The sequence below is a fragment of the Ammospiza nelsoni genome, chromosome 6 (genome assembly GCF_027579445.1).
Source record: "Ammospiza nelsoni isolate bAmmNel1 chromosome 6, bAmmNel1.pri, whole genome shotgun sequence".
Lineage (NCBI taxonomy): Eukaryota > Metazoa > Chordata > Aves > Passeriformes > Passerellidae > Ammospiza > Ammospiza nelsoni.
Window position 1 is genome coordinate 49258226 of NC_080638.1, and position 15021 is coordinate 49273246.

A 15021-nucleotide genomic window follows, 5' to 3' on the forward strand; every position below is an offset into this window, starting at 1 on the left:
TCCCTGGGTGGCCTTGTGTCTCACTTCAGCTTTGTTTCCTTATGTTTACAGTAAGGAGAATAATATTTACTTGCTTTCCAAAGCTGTTGTGAAGGGCTTTGGGCTGCACAGAGGTAAAGGACCATAAATGGGCAAATTTTACTCTGTAAATACTGACTTAACAACAAGGCTTGTTCTCCTCCTTTGTGTAAGGACTGCAGAAAAAGGAGGGTGTAGAAAAGTTTTCTTTGACCTACAAAAAGCAGCAAATACAATTCCCCAGGGACTTGGATAGTTGAAGCCTTTCCCACCTTTTCTAAAGAGACTTGTTTAACCACTGGTCAGGTAGTGTGTGTGTGTGTGGGTGGGTGTGTTACTGTCATCATCAGAGGTGGTGTTCAGATAGTGAACAGATGAGGATTTTGTTGTAGGAAGCCAGAATTCATATGCTGAAGATGGATTTCACCAGTATTAAACTTTTCTCCTAATTTTTCTGCCAAACTTCATTGTGGAGATCAAGTGTACAGACTGCTGTGAAACTGATGCTAAATCTTGTGACAAAAAGCTTTTGTTGGTAAGGGGAAGAAGAAGTTACACATAGGACATGACATTAAAAGTGATCTTCTAACTTATTAAAGCCAATTACTGTAGAAATTATTACTATCAACCTTGATTGATTTTTCTGGATTCATCATTTCAATTAGGTATCTTGTCCCTGATGCCTTTAGGTGGCAGTTTCATAGCTTCATATGTACTAGCACCTTTCCAGCAATTTCAGAACTGAAAATATTTATGTCTCATTTAAGTCTTCAGTTTTTGTCCATTCTAGCTCTGTGACTTATTGCCCCTTCACTCCCAGACACCAAATGCATTTCCTCTCCATATTTGCTTGCTACAATAAACAAGGCCAACTTTGTTTTTCTTTTGAATGCTCTGTTTTTTTTCTATTGTCCCAGTAGTGTTTCTTATTTCCTTGGAGATGAATCACTGGATGTAGAATTACAGAATGATTCCACATGATAGATTTTTAAATTTTTTTAAATTTCTGTTTTGTTTTTAATAGCTGTTTCATATGGACAATATGGCATTTTTTAGATAGAGAAATAGATTTGGATCTTTCTTTTCCTTTGCCATTTTCATCTGGCTGGTCTCAAATCAGTGCTTAATATTTTACTATTATTACTTAGATCAGTAATTTCATAATTCATGCTCTTAGGTCTTATTCTATTAGTGTTACCATTATCAGCTTCCCAAGATTATTCATTTCTTCCTTTTTCACTTTCTTATTTTGCTGGTTCATTCCTTACCTTGTAGTTCTTTCACTAATTCCCATCTTCTTCAATTTACCATTTCTGACTGAGCAATACAGAAGTTGTTTACTCAAGTCAGAGTCCCAATCTAGTGTATTTCTTCTAACTAAAGAATCTTGTATTATTATAGGTATTAAATGTACTATTAGTAGAGAAGATCACCTTAGAATGGTAAAAGCTTTGTTATACTTTTGCTGCACTGTAACCCATTTTTCATTTCTCTCAGACCTTAACTCAGGATGTAATAAGAATGACAAATTAAACCAGGGATACAAATTTTCTAGCAAACTTCATTTTTCAATTCAGGTTTAATTGACACTAGCTGAGGTTTTGTTATATACACAGCTTTTTGTTCAAGAAATTGCCCTCTCTTAAGAGTAATAATGTTTTTTCTTTCTCAGCAGAGGAAGACAGTGTTTTTGATGAATCTGATATTCATGATACTCCAACTGGACCTTGCAATAAAGAGTCTCAAACTTTCTTTGCAAGACTGAAAAGAATTGGTGGCAGCAAAATGGTCAAATATCAACCAGTTGAGATGAATGCTCAGAGAAGTATGAATTGTTTTGTTGGTATAAACTCATGCAGAAATAAAATTTCCTACTCTTAGTTTCAAGCTATACCAACTATCTTTGTAGAGTTTGTTGCACTGCTTAATTTTAATATAACTACTCTGAAGAACACTCATTTCCCTGAGTGAGTTATCTTTCAGGAATATCAAAATAGGCACTCCAGAGTAAAAATACCTAAAATCAGCAGTTGTTTTTCGAAACATTACTCTTCTGAAATAAAAAAACAGTTAAGAGGATTTTTTTGAATTTGCTTCAACCATTGGGCTGAAGACTTTTTACTTAAATAATTTTTTCAGAGAAATTGATTTTGTTAATAAGGTGGGACTCTATGGTAAGCAAATTTGGTTTTGCTGCTGCAAGTGTTATGGTTTTCCATTGGCAAAAATGGGGTTTTCAAAATCAAATTTTTAAAATTTTATTTCAAATTTTGGTGTCTGGAATCAATAGAAAAAAAAGTTCAAGCAATTTTCACTACCACCCACCTGCCTGTTTTTTTTTTTTTTTTTTCATTTAGGTGTTTGCAGAGGGAGGGGAAGTGATTCTGACTAGAGTGAACACTTAAACTTCTATCACTGTTTTTTTTCTGCATGGTGATTTGCATGTGGAGTATTTTAAAATATGGGGATAGTAATGATTAGGCATATCATATTTTATGTGGAAATATATGATTCATAATAACAGCAATGGTGGTAATCTTTGAAAATGTTCTCAATGAGTGTGTTCACATAGCAAAGTGCCAGTGCAGTGGCAGTGCCAGCAGGTGCAGCTGTGCTCACTGCCCTCCTCCCCAGCATGAGGAGGGAGGACTGGGTGCTTGATAACTGATGGTTCTAGGATCACCAGGGAACAATTCTCTGATCTCAGGCTTATGCTGCAATATCCTCACTGCCAATACTACCCTTGCTTCTTGAATCAGAGGCATCCATTTTACTGTTCTGCTGCAGTAAATAATAGGTGTACTACATGCAGCCATCCCAAGTATCTGTGGAAATTACAAGTCTATGACATCTCCTTTCAATGCACAAGGTTAAACAGTCTATCTTCATGTACCTGTGTCCAGGATGAATAGACTTTGGACAGCATTTAGGTAAACTCTACTATCTAAATAGCATGTTTTTGTTATTATTTGTTGTAAAAATCCATGTACTTTAGTTCTGAGGTTAAAACAAAATGTGGGCAATTTTAACTAATACTGGGTTTGTATTTAAAATGTCAGTCATGTTGAATTGTGATACAAAGATGAAAGTATCTGCCAAAAGTCTCCAACTGAGGTAGTATTAGCTTTTTCTGTTTTGATCAGGTGAAATAGAGCTGGCTGAATATAGAGAGACGGGGGCCTTACAAGACAGTATTCTACGCTGTGTGAGAGAAGAAAGCATTCAGAAAAAAAAACTGCGCTCTCTAAAACAAAAATCTCTTGATATAGGGAACGCAGACTCCCTGCTGTTCTCGCTAGACGAACACCGCAGGAAGTCCTGCATAGACCGCTGTGAGCTAGACAAGCCTCCTGTCCCTGCCACACACAGGCACAGCGACTATGGACGCTCTCGGCAGAACTCCTCCACTAAAGCCGAAAATATAGACACACAGGAGAGCCTTCCTCATACAGAGAGCTTCCAGGAAACCAAAAGACCTGTCATACCAGAGGTTAGGCTAAATTGCATGGAGACCTATGAAGTGAAAGTGGACTCCCCAGTTAAAATTGCTGATCCCAAGGAAGATTTAGATCTGATAGATTTGTCCTCTGATTCAACATCGGGTCCTGAAAAGCATTCAGTGCTCTCCACTTCGGACAGTGACTCTTTAGTCTTTGAACCACTTCCTCCCCTTAGAATAGTGGAGAGTGATGAAGAAGAAGAAGCAACAAACCCGATGAATGATGAGGTCTCTGGCAAAACCGCTATTTCATCTCCTTCAACTCCTATCAACGTGTCTGCACTCAGCCTCAGCACAACTCCGCTGGTGCAGTTCAGCATTGAAGATTGCTCCAAAGACTTTAGTTCTAAGGATACAAGCAACAGTACTTCAGCAGGAATAGAGGAGGTCATTTCTATTTCTACCAAAGATCAGAAGGACTCTTCAGAGTTAGTTAAGACAGAAGAATTTCAGGACGTGTCCTCTGGAAACTCACTAACTCTGAAACAGAAAAGGGACCTGCTGCAGAAATCATCTGCCCTTCCAGAAATGTCCCTTGATGATAACTCTGAGCTCAGTGTGGAGGAAATTAAACCTAGTGGAACAATTCCAAGCCCAAATGTAAAGACAGTCCTTATTAAAGTCCCTGAAGATTCTGAAAAGCAAACAGAAAGTGATAAACTTGATACCAATACAGAATCTGACACTGAACAAAACACAGAGCAGAAACAAGAAGGGGAGACTGAGGAGTCAGAATTTAAGATTCAGATTGTTCCTCGCCAGAGGAAGCAGAGGAAAATTGCTGTGAGTGCTATTCAGAGAGAATACCTGGACATTTCCTTTAACATCCTTGACAAGCTGGGAGAGCAGAAGGAGGCAGGTGAGCTCACTCACCCAGTCAAAAGGCTTATTTTTGTGTGAAGGTTTTAGTAACCAACCCGTATAAGGATGTGTATATTTACAGTGAGATGTGGGTATTTATAGCATCTGATGTGCTAGCTGAGAGCTTTCAGGTGTATGTTTCTCACAAAGAATGTGCTAATCATTCAGGTGTGAGGGATGTTTAAAGGACCCATTTGAAAAGGAAGTGGAGTTCTGTGACAAAAATACTCATTCTGATATCCAAGTAAGGGAATGAAACTCCTTGTCCCCTTTATGCTAGGAGTCAGAAAAATGGTCATGCTTGCATGCCTTTTACCCTCCTAATCTAGTCCATGCTACACTGATTCTCTTTTGGTGTAGTGATTTTTGGCCCTTATTTCTTTTGCCAGCATAAGGCGGTGGAAAGCAGAATGGATCACAAAGTGTAAGGCTGAGCATTAGACATAGACATACACATATATTTTATTTTTATGCACTAAAATCTGTTTGAAGCCTTCTTTGTACTGGGTATCTACAAAGTTTTCTTGGTCTGTGTTTGTTAAAGGTTTATAATTCAAACATGGACAATCCTCTACATACCCTAAGTGTTTTTTTCAGGTGATTTCAATGCAAAGTTCTGTTACTAAGTTTTTTCCAGTGGAGAGGAAGTGAGCTTTAGCTTTTCCTCAGATTCCAAGTGGATCTATCAAACAGTTTGAAAAATAGTATGCTGCTCCCTTTTAAATTTCTTGGCTATTTTTTTCCCTAGGATTTTTCAGTTACTAGAATTTTACCATGTTTTTTAACATATTAATGAAAAAGGACAGGATCCTTGAGGCCTCAGTTCCTTGTGGCTGTTGAAGTGAGGGGGAATATTTATGCATTCCTGACCTCACTTTTTTCTTAAGTGCTTCAGAGGGAATCACAGTATAAATTTTTCTTAGGATATTCCACTTTTACGAGGTGAAATTGTTCCGAGTAATCATAGTTACACTGTTCCCTTTATGTTTCAGCCCTGTTGTCCCATTTATGGTTCTAATAAGCTGAAGAACTACTGGAGCTTTATAAAAATTAAAGAGAGCTGAGTGCTTTTGAGCCTTTCATGTAGAGAAGTGTGGCCTTGAAAGAATTGTGCAATTAGACTCAGTGCTTTTTTTTGACCATTAAAAAGGGCCAGTTTTCATGCAGTAATGAACACTGTTATCCTTGAAACTGCTTGGAAGGGCTGTTCCAGTTCTGAAACACCACGTGGAACCTTTTTAATGCAGAATTTTAAACTGTGAATCTTCAGATCAACAGCCTCTTGAATGAAAACTGTAGGCATGTTGGAGTTAAGGCTTTTAAAAGATACTAAGCTGTCACTTAAACTGGCTTTGTCTCAGTGGTCTCTCTCTTATTTCTATGTTGGTGGTTCCAATAATCACTTGAGTGGGATCAATATCAAACTCTATGTGCATTTATTAGTCGTGAGCTCTAAAGACCATAGGCAGAAGTCTCCTTTAAAAAGTGATTTTCAGAAATAGATCCCTGTTCCCCTATAAAAATTCTTATGACAGACACACTGAATCGCTTTAAAACTGCTGGGAATGCCAGATGGTGAATGGATGACTGAAATGATGCGAAAAGGGCATCTAGGGAGAAGGGAGATTAAAAACTTTGTTGATTTTAAATGCTGAGAGTTTAAGCACAATTTTCACATGCAGATCCTGCTGCCAAAGGACTTTCAACGCTGGAAATGCCAAGAGAGTCATCATCTGCACCAACCCTTGAAGCAGGTGTTCCAGAGACAAGTAGTCACTCTTCCATATCAAGTAAGTTTACCTCTGGTTTGAGGATTAAAATCAAAGTTACTGTATTGTGCAAGAGATGCACAGCATGTAAGGTAAATTCCTTCCTCTGAGTTCCTTTGATTCTTTGAAGTACAGCTGTTTTGGATATCATTAGAAGTGTTAAATCTCTGGTGATCAGCAGCATTTTAACAGGTAGTAGCTAAAGATTTTCTCTTGGGACATGGCAAGTTTGACAAATGTGGTTTTCTTGAATTAAAGTAGGTAGCAGCTAAAAGCAGCAATTCACTAAAGCTGAATGTTTCTTTTGCCCTGTGAGAAAGCATTGTCAACTGTCAGTGCACAGAAACGGAAGGTGAGGGTCCTCAGGGCTGTTACTATGGCCTTTGGTACATTTTTTTGCTGTACCTTAGGAAAAAAAATGTCTTGCAATTTTTGTAAAATGCCTTGAATGCCACTTCCTCAGCTGCTTGCTGAAATGTGATAACTCTTTGTCTGGGATTCCCATAAGCATTTCAATTGAAAGTGAACTCTGTTGTTTGCAGTAGACATCACAGATGGCTTAACAGAGCACATGAAGATAAGATGTTAAGGTGGAGGTACCTGAACAAAATTCAGAGTGGTGTGTCCATCTAGGTGACCCATCTGAAGGCCAGCGGGGCAGAACTGTGGCTAGTAAAAAAGGGAGGGAAAAGTACTTTCTCTTATACCAATGAACTGCTAGGTCAGCTCAATTGTCCTGCTGAACTTCAATTTCAGATTGCTATAGCAATATTAAATTTTAGTTTTGGAAATTCATCGTCTGCTGTTTTGATTGGAAGGGATTTCTGGCTTATTAAAGGAAGAATGTTATTTTAGACATGCTAGTTGTGTACCTCCCCAGTTTTCCCACAAGCATCTCAGGTCATGTGCATCTCATAGAGTACATTTGTTGGCCACCTAATGATACAGATGTCACTTACTAAAGCAGCTGAAGAGGGTCCAGTTAAGACCTATTTCTCTTGCTTTTAGCCCAGTGCTAGTGATTCCTGACCTATATGATGTTGAACCTGCATTCCTATGTAAATATTTCTTTCCTCTTTCTGGAAACTTGCCTTAGTGTCCAACTGCAAGAAGGGATATGAATTCTTCCATTGTGTCTGTTGTGCATTTAGGCTGAAATGATTTTAATCTTCTACTATGTATCCTTACAGTGCTTTGCATAGTAGGCCCTGATCAGGCCTGTGAGCACAAGGCACTTCTGTAACACAAACAGGTAATATAACCTGGCCACACAAAGCATACATCATTGCAATGGGAAGATTTTGCCTTTGGACTTCTCTCTTTTAGTAGAGAATTCTACAGGACTGACCAGATCAGTAGATAACAAATGAAAAATGTTGCAAACCACTGTATGAAGGTTACTCATCTTTTAATGTGCTTGTTAGGTTTCTTGCAGAGAACCTGATAGAGAAAACCTTCCCCCCTGTCATGGTCTAACCCCAGCCAGCATCCAAGCCCCAGGCAGCTGCTTGCTCTCGCTCCCACCAGCAGGACAGGGGAGAGAATGGGAAGAGTAAAACCTGGAAAACTCATGGGATGTGATAAAGACACTTCAATAGGGAAAGCAAAACCTGTTCATGCAAACAGAGCAAAAAAAGGAATTTTTTCACTGCCTCCGATGGGCAAGCAGGTGTACAGCCATCTCCACAAGAGTAGAGCCCCATGACAAGTAATGGTGACTTACGAAGATAAAATCTGTCATTACAAATGTGTCCCCCCTTCTTCCTTCTTTCACCCACTTTATATACTGAACATGATGCCATAAGGTCTGGAATGTCCCTTTGGTCAGTTTGGGTCACTTGTCCTGGCTGTGTCTCCTCCTAGCCTTCCATGCACCCCCAGAGTGGCAGCGTGGAAAGCAGAAAAGGCCTTGTCTTTGTGTAAACCCTGCTGAGCAATAACAGAAACATCTCTTCATTATCAACCCTGTCTTCAGCACAAATCCAAAACACAGCCCTGTACCAGCCACAGCTCTACCAACTCTACCCCAGCTGAAACCAGATCAGTTCCCTTTGCCACTAGTCAGTCACAGGCATGCAGAGTCACATGCTGGTCCACAGCAATCATGCTGCATCCAGCACTGTTCAAAGGCTGGCAACTGTGACGCGTTTTGGGTTTTATTTTTTTTTTTTTGTGGTAGCTCTCTGGTGGTTTGGATTTTGGTGGGTTTTTTTTTGTTTGTTTGTTTGTTTGTTTGTTTTTTCCTTATCATTATTTGAAGTCATTGCTGTCACTGAGAAATCAGGTAAGTAATCCTGGAAATCCAAACCTGCTCAACAATAGCCTGATTATGTGATATATTCATGAAAAAATTTTAATTGCAATCACAAAAAGCTGCTAGAGAAAATTCAAAGAGATAATTTTCTCTATTTTGACAGTCATCTGCACTCCAAGCAGTCTTGTCAGTTCTAGCATTATTTGCTATTCTTTTATCAGGAAATTTTATGCTTGATAAAGTGATAAAGCATCTATTTAAAATCATTGTCCTAGAAATGATGGAAATTCTATTTTACTCTTAATTTGTGTGAAAGGCAGCTGCAAAATAACTTTCAAAATTGAAGCATGGTATGGTCTCTTGGCCTGGTTCAATTCTACAGGTTCAGTTATACCAGGGCAGCTTTGCAGAAATGCTGTACTTGGGCCAAAAAATGGAGTTTAAATGCACTTCAGAAGGATATAACTGGAAAGGATGTAATGAGTAAAAACATAAATATTTCATCTAATAAAATAATTTCAGTGCAGATTTTAACTGAAGTATTCGTTTTGGTTGTTGTTACTCAAGGCCTGTGTTTGTTTTGTTTTGTTTTTGAGGGAATACTTTGCTTACTCTGAATTCTAAACTCTTTGATAGAAAATGAGTAGAGCAAGTTTAGGAGAAGGCACTCAATCCTTCTTGACTTTCTGAAAGTTGCAGTTTATCCCTTATCTGTACTTCTTTGTCGCAGTTAATTATGTGAAATTCTGTGTCTAATTTCACAGCTTAGATGGCTACTGTTCAGAATTTTATAATGGAACTACCTCATAGTTATTGGTCTTTTTAATGATCTTGAATGTAGTTCAACAGATGAAAATGATCATTAAGAGAAGATTTTAGTTTGTTGGTCTTGCTCTAAGGGCCTGTTGAGGAAAAACTTAAAGCTATTCTCAGGGAAACATTTTAAAAGCTTTCCTGGATACTTGTGTCAGCAGTTTCACAGGACTTGTTCAAGCAGGGCCTTAAAACTCTGTCTTCATACAGTGAGCAAGGATTTTAGTTTCAGTTGTGGAAGTATACTGCTCAGGCTCAATTGTCCAAGTGAATGTTTTATGCTTGTTCAATTTGATTTTTTTAATGAATGGAGAAAAAAGTGAGAAAGTCAGAAGTTGTGTATGTTCTCTTTCTTCTTCAATGTAATTAGAGGAAATAGATGGAATCATTTAAGTTGGAAATGAGCTTTAAGATCCGTGAGTCCAACCTAACACTACCAGTCCATCACTAAGTCATGTTCCTAAGCACCACATTGATATGAACCAAATGTCTTCAGTCTCCCTTATGGTTTTACTCTGAGTGACACATATCTCATAAATCAATCTTTTTAATGAAGTAAATTGTTGGATGAATAAAAATTGAATATTTGTTGCTTGATGGCTCTCTATAAGATAAATGGCAGTGAAGTTAGAGAAAGGTCTCATCTTCAAAGGCTGCTGGCTTCACCCATCAGCAGAACGTGCAGGTGCTCTGCCTGAGGGGTGGGGTGTAGGAGGCAAGTTCAGCTCGTGCCTCCCATGAAGGATGCTGTGGTACACAGTGTCAGTGATTTGCTTTCCTAGGGTCAGCATGGACACAGCAGTCCTCATGCTGTGCTGGGAGGAGACTGAGTTTCCTTCCTTGGTAGGATGCATGTGAGTGAGGCTCGAGTGTACATTTATTGCCGCCCAGCATGGGAGTTTTGGGGTAGGATCTTACCTCTTCCTAGATGCCAAATCTTTTGATTAGCTTTCATAATACTTGGAGGCAAAAAGGCACTGACAATTGACACAGTGAACCCAAGTCTCTTCTGACTGATGGCATTGGGGCCACAATTGTACCCTGTGTAGCTGTATGAGAGGTGCATATTGAATTGAGCAAGATCCTTAGAGCCAGCCCTCATTGCCATTTCAGAATTTATATCATGCTGGCTTGTAAGATCAGGAAATGAGTGTAGTTCTAAATGTTGTCTGAGCTCCTGAAATCCTTTTGCATTTCTGACTTGCAGCTCAGTTCAGACAAATGAAAAGAGGCTCTTTGGGAGCTCTGACAATGAACCAGCTAATGAAGAGGCAGCTGGAACACCAGTCTAGTGCTCCCCACAATATCAGCACTTGGGATACTGGTGAGCTGCATTTATTGTTCTTTATTTCTATTTCCTGAACCAATTACTGTGTAACAATCCACTTAAAAAAAAAAAAAAGAAAATGGGAGTATTTCTATTCTACCATTGCAAATAAGTGATCAGGATCAAGTCTAAAGTGACTCTTTATAGACAGTACAAGATTATCACCTAGTAAGTGTCGGAATAGTTACATGTTTGGGAGGTACAGTGTTGTCCCTTTAATTGTGCATATTACTCAGATTATTTCCTGGTCTCATTGGAAGAAATGGAATAATCACAGTTGAATTCATTAGGTATAGGATTTCATCCCTGGTGCATGGAATCATTTATTTGTATGTCTGTTTACAATGGTGTTGTTACACCACAGAGTTGTGCCTTCTACCAGCCAGTTTTGTTTCTCTTTAAAGAAGTTTTCACCAACTCATGCTGAACACCTGAAGTTTCTGTTTACTCACTGCTTTTTCTCCTTTTAAGATGAATGCAAAGCAATGAAAACTAAATTAAGCATGTAATTTATTCACTACTCATTTCATTTGTTTTTTGTTTTCTTCTGTATAACACTTTTGGTTGTACCAAATTCATAGCAGATGTCACTAAACAATAAATTCCTTTTGGTTTGTCAAAAATGCTAGATATTTTAGTGCCCATTTTGATGTTAGTGACATAAAAAAATTCTACTTCTCAGGAATTTATCAGCAGATGGAAGATGCATCTAGAGAAAGGAATGCTTCAAATAATGTATGGAACTTATCATGCTGAATGAATGTGTTACCATCAGCCCTGGACAGCTGAGTTGAAATTTTTTGGTAGATTTAGTCTTCAGCATCAAGTTCCATCAAACTAAGCTGTGTAGCTGAAGAGTGGCTAAAGATATGGGGCATAGTTCAGGATTATCCTTTCTATTCCAGTCTGCTGAGTAGCATGCTCAGCATGAGACCCTTAAGTCATAAAGGTCAGAATTTGCCAGTGGTAACAATGGAGGTTTTGTTCTAAAAGCAGGTAAGTTTATTTATTGAAGAGACAGAGCTGGATCAGGCAGGGTTTTAGAGATTTAAAAGTTACTGCCTTTGTTCTGCAAGGAGTACTTGTATTCAGAATGAACAGGTCAAATACTCAAAACTGTTTAGAATCTCTGTCTAGTTAATCCTGTTCCAAATCTGGTAGCTTTCTTCTTGGTAATCTAGTTCCAAATCTGGTAGCTTTTTTTGCAACATCTATGACTTCAATTCAGCTAAAGGCCTTCAAGCATAGAGAGGCGAAATGAAATGTTCTTTTCTGGAAAGCTTTGCATCTCTCAGTCTCTTGTTCAACCACTAGCTTCAAAGTAAACTTTTTATTTGGAAAGGCCTTTTTGGATTTTTTTTTTTTTGGACAAATGCTCAGTGTGACTGTCATTTCAATGCCACCCCACAATTTTAAGACTCGTTATAGTCATGCATACCAACTAGGAAGTAGTCTCATCCCACATAAATATGTGTGTTTGGTCCACGCATGCTTTATTAATTTATTTTTTAATACCTTGGGTAGGTGTCATGTGTCTCTTCCATTCTTATTTCAAATCACTCTTTTCCCAAGCTTGCTGTCTGTAAAAAAATTGTTTTGTGCCTGGCTTCAGTCAATACAAAATACCTCTTCTAGTGTATTGCTATTTCTGAGCACTTGTTTCTTCCTCTTTTTGTGGCTCATATATTCCATATCTTGTAGAATCTTTATGGCTAGCACTTCCTTTCCTGTTAATTGACTCTTGTGTAAAATGCCTTTTTTATTAAGTTGTCTGTGTCCTTTTTCCTGTATGGACTTCTTTTTTTCTTTCTTGCCCCTTCCTTTCTATGCTTAAAAAATTAACTATTTCCTTTTTTTTCCCCTTTCTTTCTTTTTTTCTATAGTTGTATAGTTGTATTTGTCTTTCTCTTGTTTTAACTGTTTAAGACTTGTGGTGCAGTTGACTGGTGACAGGTGCTGGATTTGTGGTTCTGGAGACTGAAGTTCTTTCTTTATTCACAGAGCAGATACAGCATGGAAAGAGGCTGTGCAATGTCCCTGTTTGCCTAAACCCAGATTTGGAGGGACCACCACTGAGAATCAGAGGTTAGTTCAGTGTCTGTTTGACCTGGTCCTCTGCTAAGACTGACAGTAAGATTTAATGGTAAATACAAAATGGTGCTGAATTTTGTGTTCTATTCAGCTGTTAAAACCCTCAGCTGTCCTGCAGAAAGTATAGAGTGGCTGAATCTCATTTCTGTATAAACTCTTCTCCCTCACAGCTGAAATACACCCGGACTCTCTTAGAGCTCTGCAGTGGGGCAGTGACCTACTTTCTTTGCCTAAATCATGTTTTTTTCCTGCTGTTCACTGCACAAGAGAGAACATTTTTGAGTAGTTAAGTCTTATTCGAACATGGTAACATGCATTATGACTGCTTTTAGCATTTGTGTGCTGCAGTGGAACTTACATCTAGAGAATATGATAGTGAAACTTTGAAAGTCATGACAGACAGATCTTTATCCATCTGAGAGGGGAAAAAACCTGGATACAAAATCTATACCTCTCCCCTGCATTCTGGATGTTGTTCTACATTACTGGAGTATTCTAGTCTTCCTGAAGTATCTGCTTATATCCAATAAAACCTTAGGGAGCAATTATAAAGTTCTGAACTATGGATGTGAAAGAAATGTTTCCTTCATGCTTCATAAAATGGTTATTTAAAAGCTGCCTTATTCTCATTTCACTCCACTTATGTTGAGTTCAGAAATTGTGGGAGCTTCTTAGCTTATTTTGCCTGAGAGCTGTTGTTAAATTTGCTTTTCCTGCAGTAATCAGGGTTTTGGCATAATAAATTCCATCTAAATCTTACATAGAGAAGCTTCCTCATGTTTCCATAGTTAAATATTACCAGAGAAGGTTAATGTTGACATTAAATCTGAATCTACAGATTGAAGCAACCAGAAAGAAATTTGGCAATGGATTACTTAAACTGTAATTCAGGAAAGCAGAGCTTGGAGAAGTCAAAGAGTTTGGATCTCCCATAATACATGACTTTTCCTAATGAAATAAGCATCTATCAGAAATTAGGTGCACAAAAAATGCTAAAGGCAAAGTGAGCCCCACATGTTGGCATGATCACAGTAGCTGTGTTTGCAGCTGAAAAACTCAGCTTTGAAGGATAAAGATACTTTTGAAGATTTTCCAATGGAAAGCATTTCTAATGATCAACCCTCCAATGTTCTCAATTCCTTATGAATTCTTTCTTTTCTCTGTCCTTTCCTGGTTTATCTCCTGTGGCTCTGTTAGGATAGTATGAATAGATTGATGACCTGGTGTAGAGATAAGTGAACTTAATTCCTTCTTCATGTAACTGAGAACTATGGGAAGTTAATTCCCAACATGTTTGGGAGAATACTGCAAAACTTCTGATGTCCAGTCTTGTAGCACTGTAGAATCATCTTCCCTACCTAGTAGATAAAATTGCATCAAGTTTCCTGGAATTTTTGATTATGTTATCTTTTCCCCCCAAGGATTTATCTATTTTTAATTGATAGTTCTAGGTAATTGGAATAATCTGGCAGAAGCAAGGAATGTGCTTATATGTCTTTTTATAGACACAATTTATTTCTTATTTCTAGGCATAGTAAAGCCATTATGGCTATTCTGTAAAAGTCTGCTCATCAAGCATTTTGGATTTCTGTTTAATGATTATTTTCTTTATTTAATTCTTTTCCTAATTGCCTAAAGGTGCTACAAAATCTAGTTTGCTGTCAGCACCCAGTATAGTCAGTATGTTTGTACCTGCACCAGAAGAATTTGCTGATGACCAGCCCATTCTGATGACTGACAAGTAAGTGGGTTATTTTCTCTCCTTTCAAAGAACTAGCTGAACTTCAAATGTGTCAAGTAAAGTGTAGATATACTTGATGCAAATACAGAATCCATTTATCTCTATGCTAAGTTTTTTTTTTTTTTACCCCAAGGTAAACATTTTCTAAACGCTGCTAGCAAGATACGTTTTCAATTCAGTAGGATCTGGATGGTTCTGCACAGGTGAAATGATGACTCAGGCTATTGTGTGTCCACAGAGGTCAGGGGAAGCACTTTCCATCTTACTTTAAATCAAGGGTTCCTTGTGATCTATCAGAAACCTCTTTTTTTCTGAGAGGAAAAGAAAAGAAGTTCCATTTAAAAATTCCTTTGGATTTCTGTTGAAATCAGTAGCAGTTGATGTGTCATCATGTGTATTCCACATAGCTTTTTTAATGCTGATACTCAGTGATCCTCAAAGGTTTTGCAAACCTCTATTGTTTGGTTAAAATGCCTGTAAAGGGAATGTTAAACAGAAATGTACTCATTTAATAGAGAAGTAAAGCAGTCAGCAGGGAGCCATGCATTGATTTGTTCAAAACTTGGGAAGAGAAACCCCAAGCTCCTGTGTGTGCTCAGTCCAGTGGACAGACAGACATGCAAGGGTGATCACTGGAGAAAGACAGGG

General features: G+C 38.2%; 1 protein-coding gene across 2 annotated transcripts in view; it reads left to right on the forward strand.

The window, feature by feature from the left end:
• The window catches only part of UNC79 (unc-79 homolog, NALCN channel complex subunit), a 108760-nt gene that overhangs the window by 57226 nt on the left and 36513 nt on the right, over positions 1 to 15021 (forward strand). For both annotated transcript variants that reach the window (XM_059474170.1, XM_059474171.1), the window contains 6 exons: positions 1694 to 1843; positions 3162 to 4376; positions 6061 to 6168; positions 10422 to 10538; positions 12543 to 12626; positions 14271 to 14373. In XM_059474170.1, coding sequence (XP_059330153.1) covers positions 1694 to 1843; positions 3162 to 4376; positions 6061 to 6168; positions 10422 to 10538; positions 12543 to 12626; positions 14271 to 14373 — 1777 coding nt within the window. The remainder of the gene's footprint in view (positions 1 to 1693; positions 1844 to 3161; positions 4377 to 6060; positions 6169 to 10421; positions 10539 to 12542; positions 12627 to 14270; positions 14374 to 15021) is intronic.